Genomic DNA, 16,437 nt, shown 5'->3' on the forward strand with positions numbered 1-16,437 from the left:
CAGATTTGGTGTGGACTGGACACTAACATAACAGTTCTGGTGTTTACTGGACACTAACATAACAATACTGGTGTAGACTGGACACTAACATAACAGATTTGGTGTGGACTGGACACTAACATCACAGTACTGGTGTGGACTGGACACTAACATAACAGATTTGGTGTGGACTGGACACTAACATAACAATACTGGTGTTGACTGGACACTAACATAACAGTACTGGTGTGGACTGGACACTAACATAACAGTACTGGTGTGGACTGGACACTAACATAACAGTACTGGTGTGAACTGGACACTAACATAACAGTACTGGTGTGGACTGGACACTAACATAACAGTACTGGTGTTGACTGGACACTAACATAACAATACTGGTGTAGACTGGACACTAACATAACAATACTGGTGTAGACTGGACACTAACATAACAATACTGGTGTTGACTGGACACTAACATAACAATACTGGTGTGGACTGGACACTAACATAACAATACTGGTGTTGACTGGACACTAACATAACAATACTGGTGTAGACTAGACACTAACATAACAATACTGGTGTGGACTGGACACTAACATAACAATACTGGTGTGGACTGGACACTAACATAACAGTTCTGGTGTGGACTGGACACTAACATAACAGTTCTGGTGTTTACTGGACACTAACATAACAGTACTGGTGTAGACTGGACACTAACATAACAGTACTGGTGTGGACTGGACACTAACAGAACAGTACTGGTGTGGACTGGACATTAACATAACAATACTGGTGTGGACTGGACACTAACATAACAGTACTGGTGTAGACTGGACACTAACATAACAATAGTGGTGTTGACTGGACACTAACATAACAGTTCTGGTGTTTACTGGACACTAACATAACAATACTGTTGTGGACTGGACACTAACATAACAATACTGGTGTGGACTGGACACTAACATAACAGTTCTGGTGTTTACTGGACACTAACATAACAGTACTGGTGTGGACTGGACACTAACATAACAGTTCTGGTGTTTACTGGACACTAACATAACAGTGAAACTAGGTGAAATGGATACAGGCAAGAGTCATTCAAACTTGACCAAATCTTGACCATTAACACCGGTCAAATTGACCTTGAATATATATGCGTGAAATCAAAAGCCACTTCAACCCTTGAGGGGGCAAATTCTATAGAGGGGGAATAACATTTGCCGTTGTAAACAAATCATTATGTTGTAATTACCCCTTACTGTGACCGATTATCACAACAACAGCAACATATCATCCACATGAGTGAATGAATGATACGGTCTCCCTCTGTGTGTGTGTGTGTGTGTGTGTGTGTGTGTGTGTGTGTGTGTGTGTGTGTGTGTGTGTGTGTGTGTGTGTGTGTGTGTGTGTGTGTGTGTGTGTGTGCGCGCGTGCGTGCGTGCGTGCGTGTGTGCTGGTATTCTTCTAAAGGCGTCAACAACACAATAACTCAAAAAGCTATACGTGCTTCTGCATCGATCGAGATCCACAATCCATCCCCAACACAGAATGGTACAGACATCATAGCAAGGCATGTAATCTAACACCTGTGCTCTATGTACAGTGTACACCATGCACCACTGACGCATGAAAAGAGATTGAGATATCAAGTATGTTTGGAAACGTGTACTGGAAACACTGTGTACGTCTATTGGTTTAAAGGAGGACAGTTTACAGCAGCATAGTTCAACTGCTGTGTACGGGGAATTCGACTGGATTCATACTCATCTTCAATCCCAGGTCGTTAGTGGCAAACACACAGGAGCGGATTCTCACAAGGACGCACACAATAACGCACGCATGCACACACACAAGCACACACACACACACACACACACATTTACACGTGTACATATGTACAGGCATTTCACTGTATTTGTGCACGTGACAATAAAAACTTGAAACACACACACACACAAAGGGAGGACAGGGGCTGTTCAGACAGACCACAACGACAGGGAGAGAAACGTCAAACCCTCAAGGAACACAAACAACTCTGAATCTGAGTCTGAATCCCAAATGGCACCCTATTCCCTACATAGTGCACTACTTTTGACCAGAGTCCTTTGGGCTTTGTAGGTGATGGGGTTCCATTTGGGACGTAGCCTGAGGCATCAGACTTCTCCTCCAACACAGACAAATGATATTTTCTATTGTCTTGAATGCACCCGTGTGTTTCACCACCGCCTCACTCAAAGACGCTCCACCACCACGTCAAACCACAAACTGAGGAAGTATTATTTTCTTCTCCTTGGCTTCCCCCTGCATTTTTCTGTTTTGTGAGAATTGTGAGAATTTGTCGTTCCACCAGCCGGTGGGTTTGTCTGTCCTTCCTGGCGAACTCAGCGCTCGGACATGAAATACAATCGCTGACCAAGGTTTGGTCGATCGCTCTAGGGCTTATAAATCATGAACCAGTTAACCCATGGCAGGAGGGAGACGGCAGAACCGTGAAAAATACATGAACCAACCACACGCACAGACCGTACTCGGACGGCCCAAAAAACAGCATGCTGGGACATAAAGATGCTGGCCAAGCACTGGCCTCTGCTGAAGATGTGGAAACAAAAGACCTCTTTAACAAGCAGGTGAGTGTATGACGTGTGTGTGTGTGTGTGTGTTTTGAAGGAGAGAGAGAGTCTGTATGTGTATAAATTGGTGTGTCTGTGCACGCATGCTTGCGTGTGTGTGAGAGTGAGAGAGTGAGAGTGAGAGTGAGAGTGAGAGAGAGAGAGAGCGAGAGAGAGAGAGAGAGAGAGAGAGTGTGTGTGTGGCGCTGCTGAGTGCTGACAGAACTCTCACATCTGGAGTCTCCATCTGCCTGGTCTAGCTTTAATAGCAGTACTGTGTGTCCTGGTTCACCCTCTGAGCCTTGGCCCCACTTGTCTCTCTAACCATTCATGCCAAAAACACAGAATCCAATCAGCTGCACCAGTGATACCACTCTGGGTTGAGACTACAGTTACTATGTTGATGTGAGACTATGGGGCGGTTTCCCAGACCCAGATTAAACCTACTGGACTAAGAATCATGTTCAATAGATCCAGTCCAGGACTAGGCTTAATCTGGGTCTGGGAAACGGACTCTATGAGGTTAAAAAGTATTTACTAGTTTCGCAAATATTAGTTATCTATTCTATCGCTGCAGATGTGTGTATGTGTGTGTTCCTTTGTGTATGTATGTGTGTGTGTGTGTATGTGTGTCCTCGGTGGTTGCCAGTGTGTTCACATTCCTCCTCGTCCATCCAGGCAGACAGTCAAAGTCACATATGTGGGACTTGGACAGGGGACAGCTCTTGGTATGACGTTAACAGTTAGCAGCCCAACTGCCTCTGGACTGCCTGGTCAGCATACAGCCAACACATTCTCTCCTCTGTCTGTGTGTCTGTGTGTCTGTGTGTCTGTGTGTCTGTGTGTGTGTCTGTGTGTCTGTCTGTCTGTCTGTCTGTCTGTCTGTCTGTCTGTCTGTCTGTCTGTCTGTCTGTCTGTCTGTCTGTCTGTCTGTCTGTCTGTCTGTCTGTCTGTCTGTCTGTCTGTCTGTCTGTCTGTCTGTCTGTGTGTGTGTGTGTGTGTGTGTGTGTGCCAGTGTGCCAGTGTGTGTGCGAATGTGTGTTTTTGTGCGCGTGTGTGTGTGTCTATGGGTCATTGAGGGGCCGACGTTACTCTCTCATTCATAAACATGGGGGTGGTAAGGACACCAAGAGGTAAAAAAAAATCCCCCAAGAAACACCACATTTAGCGCCAATCCTTTCACTGACAAATTCATTATCCCCGTGTTGTCGTCACCATGTCTTGTCACAATCAAATACTTTCACATCCAATCAGTAGAAAAGTTTAGCTGGCATCGAGCCTGTGATTTCTCATGGTGCAACACTACAGTGTGAGCAATCCTCTATCAATACAGTCAATCAATGTCCTCCACATAAACCAACACATTCAATCAGCATCCTCTACCTAAACCACAATGTAAGATACATAAGCTGGTTTTCAGACAAATATGTTCTTAGTCAAACGCATTTCAATAAACATTCTTCCTGTATGCCAACCCCATTGGCTGATGGGAACCCACCACTGACTGAACCTACCAATGAGAGCTATTCATCCAGTTTATGAGCTGTCCTGTTTGTTTCCATTCATCTGGGCTCTGGGGACCACATCTGCATTGAAATATCTCCTTCTAACGATCTTTCAATGACTTCACAGGACAAATCACCTGCTCGGAACACTTAAAGATGGAATTGGCTCATTGCATATAATTTATGGATGTTGAGAGTCACTGAGTGAGACACCCCTGCTCTCTAGAGACTAATGGATTGGCCCAGACAGAAATTACTGGGGTGTATCAGGCTGACAGTTATGGATACTCTTACCACTGACTGTATAGGGGAGAGAATTTATAGACCCATCTAGAGTAGTCATACATCAGGGTGGGGAGGTGGGGGAGGGAGACGAGAGAGATAGAGGGGGGGGGGGGCGAAAGGAGGGACAGGAAAAAAATTAAGAGAGAGAGAGTGAAAAACAGAAGGAAAGAGAGAGAGGAAAATAGAAATGATAAACCTCCCTCAAGCAGCTCAGAGTAATTGTCATGGTGATTGTCATGGTGATTGTCATGGGGATTGCCACGATGATTATCATGGTGATTGTCACGGTGATTGTCATTATAATCTGTCTCCAGCCTTGCCTTGTGCCATTAGTTGACGCGTAATAGATTGAGTTATTGGCAATGTCACATGCCCTCATACAGACAGTAATCCATGATTGTAATAGGCCAGCTGATCAGTCATTCAACACAATAGGGCTGACATAAGCAGGTCAAGGGAGGAATTTTACAGAGAGAAACAGACAATAAATTATGATAAAGTAACAGCAATGCTTAAATTATTCATGATGGCCATAATTCATAGTGTCTAACCAGTAAAAATAGGTTTATTAGTAGTGGCTACTTGTAGTGGAAGTGGGAGGGGGATTGTGTCCAGTCAGTGACCCTACGTGTTTTGATAGAGGGATGATTGGAGAGGTATCCTAGGGTGTGTGTTTTGGCTAGGAGGGGAAAGGGGTAAGCAGCTTAGGAAACAGGATTAAGACTGACAAATAATTAAAAAGAGGAGAGGCCAGAGGAGGACACAAACAGCATATTACAGCCAGCCTTAACAGTCTCCATTCGGAGTATCTAGTTGAGCCTTAACAGTCTCCATTCGGAGTATCTAGTTGAGCCTTAACAGTCTCCATTCAGAGTATCTAGTTGAGCCTTAACAGTCTCCATTCGGAGTATCTAGTTGAGCCTTAACAGTCTCTATTTGGAGTATCTAGTTGAGCCTTAACAGTCTCTATTCGGAGTATCTAGTTGAGCCTTAACAGTCTCTATTCGGAGTATCTAGTTGAGCCTTAACAGTCTCCATTCGGAGTATCTAGTTGAGCCTTAACAGTCTCCATTCAGAGTATCTAGTTGAGCCTTAACAGTCTCCATTCAGAGTATCTAGTTGAGCCTTAACAGTCTCTATTCGGAGTATCTAGTTGAGCCTTAACCGTCTCTATTCAGTGTCTAGTTCAGCCTTAACAGTCTCCATTCAGAGTATCTAGTTGAGCCTTAACCATCTCTATTCAGTGTCTAGTTCAGCCTTAACAGTCTCCATTCAGAGTATCTAGTTGAGCCTTAACAGTCTCCATTCAGAGTATCTAGTTGAGCCTTAACAGTCTCCATTCGGAGTATCTAGTTGAGCCTTAACAGTCTCTATTCGGAGTATCTAGTTGAGCCTTAACAGTCTCTATTCGGAGTATCTAGTTGAGCCTTAACAGTCTCCATTCGGAGTATCTAGTTGAGCCTTAACAGTCTCCATTCAGAGTATCTAGTTGAGCCTTAACAGTCTCCATTCAGAGTATCTAGTTGAGCCTTAACAGTCTCTATTCGGAGTATCTAGTTGAGCCTTAACCGTCTCTATTCAGTGTCTAGTTCAGCCTTAACAGTCTCCATTCAGAGTATCTAGTTCAGCCTTAACAGTCTCCATTCAGAGTATCTAGTTGAGCCTTAACCATCTCTATTCAGTGTCTAGTTCAGCCTTAACAGTCTCTATTCAGAGTGTCTAGTTCAGCCTTAACAGTCTCTATTCGGAGTGAATGATAGTTGAGCCTTAACAGTCTCCATTCGGAGTATCTAGTTGAGCCTTAACAGTCTCCATTCGGAGTATCTAGTTGAGCCTTAACAGTCTCCATTCAGAGTATCTAGTTGAGCCTTAACAGTCTCTATTCAGAGTGTCTAGTTCAGCCTTAACAGTCTCTATTCGGAGTGAATGATAGTTGAGCCTTAACAGTCTCTATTCGGAGTGAATGATAGTTGAGCCTTAACAGTCTCTATTCAGTGTCTAGTTCAGCCTTAACAGTCTCCATTCAGAGTATCTAGTTGAGCCTTAACCGTCTCTATTCAGTGTATCTAGTTGAGCCTTAACAGTCTCTATTCAGAGTGTCTAGTTCAGCCTTAACAGTCTCTATTCGGAGTGAATGATAGTTGAGCCTTAACCATCTCTATTCAGTGTCTAGTTAATAAGCCTTAACAGTCTCTATTCAGTGTCTAGTTCAGCCTTAACAGTCTCCATTCAGAGTATCTAGTTGAGCCTTAACCATCTCTATTCAGTGTCTAGTTAATAAGCCTTAACCGTCTCTATTCAGAGTATCTAGTTGAGCCTTAACCGTCTCTATTCAGAGTGTCTAGTTCAGCCTTAACAGTCTCTATTCGGAGTGAATGATAGTTGAGCCTTAACAGTCTCTATTCGGAGTGTCTAGTTCAGCCTTAACAGTCTTTATTCAGAGTATCTAGTTGAGCCTTAACCGTCTCTATTCAGAGTATCTAGTTGAGCCTTAACCATCTCTATTCAGAGTATCTAGTTGAGCCTTAACCGTCTCTATTCAGTGTCTAGTTCAGCCTTAACAGTCTCTATTCAGAGTATCTAGTTGAGCCTTAACAGTCTCTATTCGGAGTGTCTAGTTCAGCCTTAACAGTCTCTATTCGGAGTATCTAGTTGAGCCTTAACCGTCTCTATTCGGAGTGTCTAGTTCAGCCTTAACCGTCTCTATTCAGAGTATCTAGTTGAGCCTTAACAGTCTCTATTCGGAGTGTCTAGTTCAGCCTTAACAGTCTCTATTCGGAGTATCTAGTTGAGCCTTAACCATCTCTATTCGGAGTGTCTAGTTCAGCCTTAACCGTCTCTATTCAGAGTATCTAGTTATTGGCCTGTGTACAGTTGTTTCTTGTGAAGCTGGTTGAGAGAATGCCAAGAGTGTGCAAAGCTGTCATTAAGGCAAAGGCTGGCTATTTGAAGAATCTCAAATATAAAATATATTTTGATCTGATTAACACTTTTCTGGTTACTACATGATTCCATATGTGTTATTTCATAGTTCATGAAATTCATGGTCAAATTCTAATGGTCTAATTTCTGTATCTCTCTCGCTTTCTAGCTCTGTTTCCCTCTCCCTCTCTCTCTCTCTCTCTCTCGACATGACATTAACCAGCTCAGAGAGCATGATGATGCTAGCTCTGATGACTTAGAGTGACTGGTAAGCCTCTACTCTCCCTCTCTGAAGTACGGTGGCCATCTGAGAAGGGCAGATGAATATGTCTAAACACTGGAAAGAATTGAAGACGGGTTAACGGAGAGGCCTATTTACATAGTCAGTCGACCCTAAATCTCCTGTTAAGAATCACAAGAGCCTCAAACACCACAGCTAAAACATCAAGCCAGAGGACTACGGTCTATTGTGTTTGTGTGTTCCTATGGTCAATTACACTGCATATCCTTTTACTCGTAGGTCTCTTTGAACTCGGAAGTCACATTCCTATGGTTAAACTCCAGCAATTAGTGAATAGCCATATTGATTTGCAGTCAGGAAACTGACTTCTTGCTTTTAAGTCGGAAATAAAGTAACTGAGAGGTCATCAATTGTCATAAAAGAGGAAAAAGTCAATGTAAAACCTGTAAAACTCTTTAACTTGAAAACACTTCTCATTATTGAACCATCAACTGAAGGTTGTAAACGTTTTCTCATCCCTCGAAAAAACATTCCTAAAGTGTTTATAAGTCATCTAGTCTATAGCTCACCTATGACACAGAAAGGCTTCCGGGCGAAACGGAGGCGACCCTGCCATCCTCTGTAGCGACAGCAGCAGCCGGCCGACCAGATCCTGATGATGTACTCCAGCCCAAACACCACGATCATCACAAACTCCTACAGGAAGTGACAAAACGGGAAGTCAGGGGAAAATGATACACAATGACTGAGCAATCGCTATAAAGCTACAAATAGGTGTCACACTTGTAGATAGTTCTAACTGTTTATATCAGTTTCATCATTGTATTGAAAGTACTAGAAATGATTAATCATCCAATTTCCAACATATCATAACATATTAAAGTGGCATGTTTTTTCTTGACATTGAAACAGATTCATGATTTAAATGAATGATGACTTAAAGTGGTCTACTTCCTGTGAGCAGCATGTATATAATGTCATACCATTGAATTCAGTGTCAACCTAAACTATGCTAATGCACCATTAGTATGCTAAATGTCAACACTGAGTCAACATAGTCAATTATATCACTACATTCACTGCATTTGGCACAACATTAGCTAGCTAGCATTTGCTCCCAGTATACCATGATTCAAATTCAGCTGATGCTAATCCAAGATAATGTCCCTAGCAAGTGTGGTCTAAAAGAGGCATATGGATGCAATGAGATTTTTAAATGAGCATGAATGCTGTTTCAAATCTCTAGTTTTCAGAGTAGCGACTGGAATCGTGTTGACACTGATTTAATTTGGAGAGGCTATGTTATTGAGTGGAGACATCCAGTATGAATCCAGCTTTGATAAAGGGATTAATCTTCTCCTCGGATAATCCGCGGATATCCCTCTTCCTATCTGTCATGGAGATACTTGCCTAGCACAGAAGGATGGGCCTACGCATTGACTGTCACTGGCCCACCCAGGCTACAAAATGACATATACCACTAACCATCCTAATCTCCCACAGGGATTCATAGTCGTATTGAATCTCACTATACTACCAACTGGATGTTGCCTTATCTGTACTTGCCCCAGAGCAGTGACAGACTCTCTATATTTTCAAATGTACTAGGATGTTTGTGATCTTTGATTATTTGAATGGGAGTCTCTCTCTCTCTCTCTCTCTCTCTCTCTCTCTCTCTCTCTCTCTCTCTCTCTCTCTCTCTCTCTCTCTCTCTTCAATTTCCCAGTTGCTGAACAATAACGCTTCAAATATCAATATATTTCAGCAACAATGTAAATGACTGTCAACATCAACAACAGGGCAATACAGAGACGCGGCCCTCAAGTCTGCTGTAACAGTATGGTGCTGACTCATCGCAGGGTACGGTTAGTAGGTAGTGACCTGCTAGCAGCATTTCAATAACAGTACACTATCTACAACTGGGCTGCCCCCATAGGTTAACACTTTGAATAACTCTTTTTGGTTGCAGACGGTTCTACATGCAACCCAAAAGGGTTCTACCTGAAACCAAAAAGGGTTCTCCTATGGGGACATCCGAAGAACACTTTTTGAACGCTTTTTCTAAGAATGTAGATGAAGAAATCAATGTTGGCCCCGGATCAAATGACTAAACTCAATATGGAGACAACGCGTGAACCTTGGACTGTATCGATTTTTCCTATAAGGACCACATACGTAGCAAGAGAGAGCTCTGCATCACTAGGGTTCTTAACTCGGTTAAGTCCGTTTGAATCTGCTTTATTCACTATCAAATGACTAGATGATGGGAAAACAGAGAAGTGTTCCCAATTGATCCGATGGACTTCCTGATACCAGAATGTATTCATATCCTCCTACCTAATTACTAACAGAAATCTAGTTGTGCAAAGAGGAGTTAGATTGAAAGGTTGAAACACACTTCACCGCTTTGTATTTGCCTGTTGCTTTCTGCTATCCACAGTGTCACCTATCACTGCACTCTTTGTAAACAGGCACACGGATGAACAGCTTCCGTGTCTGTGTCAGAACACGTGCCTAGTTTCAACCAGTTTCTCACCAGGATGAGCAGACAGTCGGAAGAGAAGTCCTGGTGAGCCGGAATGGTGGAGAACACAGACAGGACCAAGCAACCGAAGACCAGGACGAACCTACAGGACAAAACAGAGAGAAATCATAAACACATTTATCCAGAGCCATATGAAACAGAAGGAGAACATGGCAGTTTGGTCAGGAAATGACTTATCTCATTATTAATGCTAACGTGACTAGCTTGAAACATGCACCGTCGCTGGACTGGACAAGCAGAAATATCCGACCCATACCCAGGCTCCTTTCCCTACCTCTTTCTGCAAAGAACCACAGTCTTTGATAATCTTCCACCTTCATAATGATACGATCTTTCATTTTTCCATCAAATAACTCTGAAATATGAGGTGGGCCAATGGCCTTCCAAGTAGCATCAATGGCAAAATGATGAGGAATCGGATTTAGAGTTATAGATATCTTTTGTGTTAAATGGTGAGAGAAACATCTGTGTTTGATCAGGTTTGAGCTCCGTCTTAAAGCTTGGCTGTGCCTATGGAGTTTGTGGGGGAAAGGCTAAGATAGGGGCTTTGGATGCCAAATGACTTATTCACTTTGTCTTTCTAGGATTATCATTGAAACTATAGTATCTTGATTTTCCTGCGAAGCAGGACTATTGAAACTAGTAGAAGTGTTGCATTTCAGTATCCACTGGGCAAAAACTGGCTGAACGTTGTTTCCACGTCATTGTCGTTGTTTCCACGTCATTTCAACCCCAAAATTCAATGTGACGACGTTGAATCAACGTGGGAAACTGATTGGATTTTGCAAAAAGTCATCAACGTAACGGAATGACGCCTATTTGAACCTATATCCAACTAGTTGACAAGTCAACAGAATTGAAATCCAAACTAGATGCTGAAAAGATGTCTGAGCCCAGCGGGTGGTGAGTCATAACAAAGACAAAGCACTGTTGACCCTATGAAGATAGAAGCTGAACACTGAGTTTAGATAGAAGAGGCATTCCAGTGTGACGACAGTGGCATTCACAAAATGTAAACAATTAGAAACAATCCAAATAGGGTCAGCCAATATGTCGCTACAACTTCCTCTAATGTCCCCCGACCTCCCTTCTCTTCCTTCTCAGTCAATATTTGAGAGTGACATTCAGAAATGCAAACTATCATCAAGAACCCCAATAAGGTCTATCATCAAGAACCCCAACTATGGTGCACAAGATGTTACTACATCTTCCTCTACCGTTCCCCCCGTCCAGCCACCACCCTTCTCTTCCCTCTCCCTTCTCCACAGCTGTAGCCTATGGAGTATGGAAGATGAGAGGCTAGAGACTATTAAGCCGTCCCCTGGTGCCCGTAGGCTAGGCCCTAAATCATCACTAAGATGAAAGAAGATGAAGAACCTTTAAAAGTTGAAACGCATGGCCAAGCGGGTCAGGGGGGTGACATCCAGACTCTGAGCTTCTGAGCAGCGTCTGTGTGAAAAGGGTGGGCGTCCTGTGCGGATCGCGATCCCCAGCCGACCTCTAGCTGACCAAGCTGATGTGACCCCGGCCCCGATCTGACCTTTGACTCCAAGAGGGAGCCCAAACAGATGTTGCCGTTTTCCATAGCCAGAGGAGGGATAGATGGTTATGTGGTTATTTCGATTTAACCCTCGACATCTGTCGTCCAATACGCTCTCCTCCTTCTGTGAGGAGTCAGGAAGTAGAAGGCTTTGTATGTAACCCAAGAGGCTATATAAAAAGTATTCCTTTTCAAGTTTGAGTATTTAACGTTTTAGTGTTTTTACATAAAGAAATACAGTTGAAATGGGAAGTTTACATACACTTAGGTTGACGTCTTTCAACCACTCCACAAATTTCTTGTTAACAAACTATAGTTTTGGCAAGTCGGTTAGGACATCTACTTTGTGCATGACAAGTAATTTTTCCAACAATTGTTTACAGACAGATTATTTCACTTATAACTCACTGCATCACAATTCCAGTGCGTAAGAAGTTTACATACAGTAAGTTGACTGTGCCTTTAAACAGCTTGGAAAATTCCAGAAAATGATATCACGGCTTTAGAAGCTTCTGATAGGCTAATTGACATTGGAGGTGTACCTGTGGATGTATTTCAAGGCTTACCTTCAAATTCAGTGCCTCTGCGTGACATCATGGAAAAATCAAAAGAAATCAGCCAAGACCTCAGAAAAAAAATTGTATACATCCACAGGTCTGGTTCATCCTCGGGAGCAAGTTCCAAACGCCTGAAGGTACCACGTTCATCTGTACAAACAATAGTATGCAAGTATAAACACCATGGGACCCCGCAGCCGTCATACCGCTCAAGAAGGAGACGCGTTCTTTCTCCTAGAGATGAACGTACTTTGGTGCGAAAAGTGCAAATCAATCCCAGAACAACAGCAAATTACCTTGTGAAGATGCTGGAGGAAACAGGTACAAAAGTATCTATATCCACAGTAAAACGAGTCCTATTTCGACCTAACCTGAAAGGCCGCTCAGCAAGGAAGAAGCCATGGCTCCAAAATCGCCATAAAAAAGCCAGACTACGGTTTGCGACTGCACATGCGGACAAATATTGTACTTTTTGGAGAAATGTCCTCTGGTCTGATGAAACAAAAATAGAACTGTTTGGCCATAAAGACCATCGTTATGTTTGGTGGAAAAAGGGGGAGGCTTGCAAGCCGAAGAAAACCATCCCAACTGTGAAGAACAGGAGTGGCAGCATCATGTTGTGGGGGTGCTTTGCTGCAGGAGGGACTGGTGCACTTCACAAAATAGATGGCATCATGAGGGAGGAAAATTATGTGGATATATTGAAGCAACATCTCAAGACATCAGTCAGGAAGTTAAAGCTTGGTCGCAAATGGGTCTTCCAAACGGACAACGACCCCAAGCATACTTCCAAAGATGTGGCAAACTGGCTTAAGGACAACAATGTCAAGGTATTGGAGTGGCCATCACAAAGCCCTGACCTCAATCCTATAGAAAATGTGTGCGCCGAACTGAAAAAGTGTGTTCGAGCAAGGAGGCCTACAAACCTGACTCAGTTACACCAGCTCTGTCAGGAGGAATGGGCCAAAAGTCACCCAACGTATTGTGGGAAGCTTGTGGAAGGCTATCTGAAACATTTGACCCAAGTTAAACAATTTAAAGGCAATGCTGCCAAATACTAATTGAATGTATGTAAACGTCTGACCCACTGGGAATGTGATGAAAGAAATAAAAGCTGAAATAAATCCTTCTCTCTACTATTATTCTGACATTTCACATTCTTAAAATAAAGTGGTGATCCTAACTGACCTAAGACAGGGAATTTTTACTAAGATTAAATGTCAGGAATTGTGAAAAACTGAGTTTAAATGAATTTGGCTAAGGTGTATGTAAACTTCCGACTTCAACTGTACGTCCTAATGAATCAGTTTGAAGTTGGAGTATTTAAAAGTTTTGAGTACTTGGGAAGTTAATCAATTGTGCATATGTCTGGACTGGTGAATGTGTGCGCTGACAAGTATCATGTAGCTGTCAACTGGAAAGGACAGCTGGCCTCATAAGTCTTCCTCCACTCTCTCTCTTGTCAAGATCTCTAAAGGAGAATTTCTGAGTGGCTGCTAAACAAGGTTTTCAGAGTTCCTCCTTATCTAACTATAATAAACACCAATGTCTCTCTTTTCAAAACAAATAGAACCATTTATGAAATATTTTAATGAAAAACAATTAATTAGTTATGAAAAACAGGCAAGGTTGTTTATCATTGAACGATCTTCCCTAATTACTTTGCCGCCGCCTCCCCGTCCTCTCTGCAGGCCTCAGTTCCCTCGTGTCACATACTGTTGTAGCGGGTGACTGTCCCATATTGCACCCTATTCCCTACGTAGTATGGTGCACTAGATAGGGAATAGGATGCCATTTGGGACGCGGAGCTTGTATCTGGAGTCTGTCACAGCCCTCACAGCTCCAACAGAACACAGCCCTTAACCTTTTAAAGAGAGCCCCAGAGTAAATAAAGATTTGGGAGTGGGGACTTGCACACGCACGCACACACGCACGCACGCAAGCACACACACACACACGCACACACACACACACGCACACACAGAAGCCCATCATCACCGAGCAGTAGCAGGCAGTAAGTGCTTGTCTATTTTGTATCATTTAATTGATTTGTTTTGAACCAGAGTGCCAAGGAAATGACTAATGTCCAAGCACTGGGGTCTGTCGTACTGGCTACATTACACCCAATCATCCTCATTTTGAATTAGATTTGCAGCAAAAAGCAGACGCCTGCGTTTGTTTGTCTCCCAATCAGTCGTGTTGTCAGGCTCTCAGTGGATATCTGTGGTAACACGAAGGTCTGGTAGTGTTGTTTGTACGGATCCCAAACAACACTACCAGAAAAGTTGGAGTAGAAACCTTAGAAAAACATGTACACCACAAATACTGCACGTTTGTATTGTATATACGATTGTAAGGATTGGGTAGGCAGAGGTTGTAATCCACAGTAACCTTGGATGGCGCTGTCTTCTTTCCAGTACACTTCTCTTAGCATAGGATAGAGTGAGTAGAAAGTAGATGCTGTATACAGTAGGGGCAAGAGGTCAGAACCTTGGATGGCATTGTTTCCCATCTATTCTTCTTCTCTTAGCACAGGATAGGGTGAATTGCTCTTGACCGTATACACTACTGCGAGACACAGGAAATATCACTGTATTCTATATCATTGTAAGGATTGGGCACTGGGGCAGGCAGAGTCAACCTTGGATGTCACTTTCTCTTTCTTTCAAGTATTTCTTCTCTCCTACCTCTCCTCTCAGAAGGGTAGAACACGGTAAGATGAGTATATGGATGTATACAGTCTGTGTAAGGACTGAGCAGGCAGGAGTTGACACACAACCTTGGATGGCACTTTGTCCTTTCTTTCAAGTCTTTATCTCGATCTCTCCTCGTTGTACAGGGCAGAGTGAATTGCATGTATAGGTAACAGTGGAGAATATATATATATAAATATATATATATATATATGATATTGTGTTGAGGATGTATTGCCTTGAGCATCACACACTCGATTTAGAGTCAATGAGGAAGAATCCTGAGAAATATGTCTCACATTTCCCCACAGGCTACAGTTCATTAGAGACAGACTGAAAGCTAATTACATTAAGACTATTTATTGCCTAATGTGTGTGTGTGTGTCAGTGTGTGTGTGTGTGTGTGTGTGTGTGTTTCAGTGTGTGTGCGTGTGTGTCATCATGACATGGATACATATGCCATCAGTACAGCCAGCTCCCTAGGATAAATGAGTGGCAGGCAGCCTAGTGGTTAACAGCATTGGGCCAGTAACTGAAAGATTGCTGGTTCGAATCCCTGAGCCGACTAGGTGAACAATCTGGCAATGTGCCCTTGAGCAAGTCACTTAACCCTAGTTGCTCTGGATAAGAGCGTCTGCAACTACCGCTATGCTGTCCATGGTGCTGAAATGTGTGACCACCAAAATCCTTCATGAGTTCTTGATAGTATCATCTATCTATATGTTCTGTTTTCAATGTGTGGCCATCCAATCAAGGATAAAATAATGTTTACTCATGACTGTCTCTGGCAGTTGCCTACAACTTAAAATCTCATTCTGACAGCCTAGATTCTCAACTGTCATTGGATGTCTGTCTAGTAAGATGGATTGTCATTGGATGTCTGTCTAGTAAGATGGATCATCATTGGACAGTGCCAGCTAGGGTCAAAGTTCAAGGGTCATCCAGGTTAGGGTTCATATCTGGACGGTTTGGTCACAAGACAGTCGTCTCAGATAGCCTTGCCAGTGTAGCGGAGGTATTATAAACACATGGGCTAACTTCTCACCTTCTCTTTGATATAAACTTGAGGCAGCCAAGAGAGGAAGCTCAAGTCATATTACTGTCAGGCCAGTATCATCCTTAACACCTTTATGAGCAGACTAGGAGTCGAAAGAGTAACCCAAAACCTAATAAAATCTATGTCTGCTCATAAAAATACTGTCTGTCTGGACGGCTGGAGACTTTTTCTCTGTGTGTATGTGTGTGAGATCGCCCATAAAAGTGCAAGAGAGACAGAGGCAGTGTGTGTGTGATCGCTCATAAAAGTGTAAGAGAGACAGAGGCAGTGTGTGTGTGTGTCATCTTGCCAAGTCTATATTAACTAACGCCACTGTTTATGTGCCTGGGAGCGTATCTAATGGACAGATCAAAACAGACAGCTTATTATCTTAGCAACTACTTCATAACACTGACCACAGACCAGGTGTTCCTCTTTCATTTCCAACAGGAAGTTACTCTACTCTATTAGGAGAAATTAGCAACAGTGGAAATATGGTCTTTGTCATCT

At 42.9% G+C, this 16,437-nt stretch overlaps 1 protein-coding gene across 1 annotated transcript in view; it reads right to left on the minus strand.

Moving 5' to 3' along the window:
• Positions 1-16,437, minus strand: part of LOC120023156 (potassium voltage-gated channel subfamily KQT member 5-like) — a 142,580-nt gene that overhangs the window by 27,094 nt on the left and 99,049 nt on the right. Inside the window, exons 2-3 of the mRNA XM_038967168.1 lie at positions 10,093-10,183; positions 8,126-8,252 (exon numbers count right to left, since the gene is read on the minus strand). Of these exons, the coding sequence (XP_038823096.1) occupies positions 8,126-8,252; positions 10,093-10,183 (218 nt within the window). The remainder of the gene's footprint in view (positions 1-8,125; positions 8,253-10,092; positions 10,184-16,437) is intronic.

Source organism: Salvelinus namaycush, chromosome 2 (assembly GCF_016432855.1).
Source record: "Salvelinus namaycush isolate Seneca chromosome 2, SaNama_1.0, whole genome shotgun sequence".
NCBI classification, from domain to species: Eukaryota; Metazoa; Chordata; class Actinopteri; order Salmoniformes; family Salmonidae; genus Salvelinus; species Salvelinus namaycush.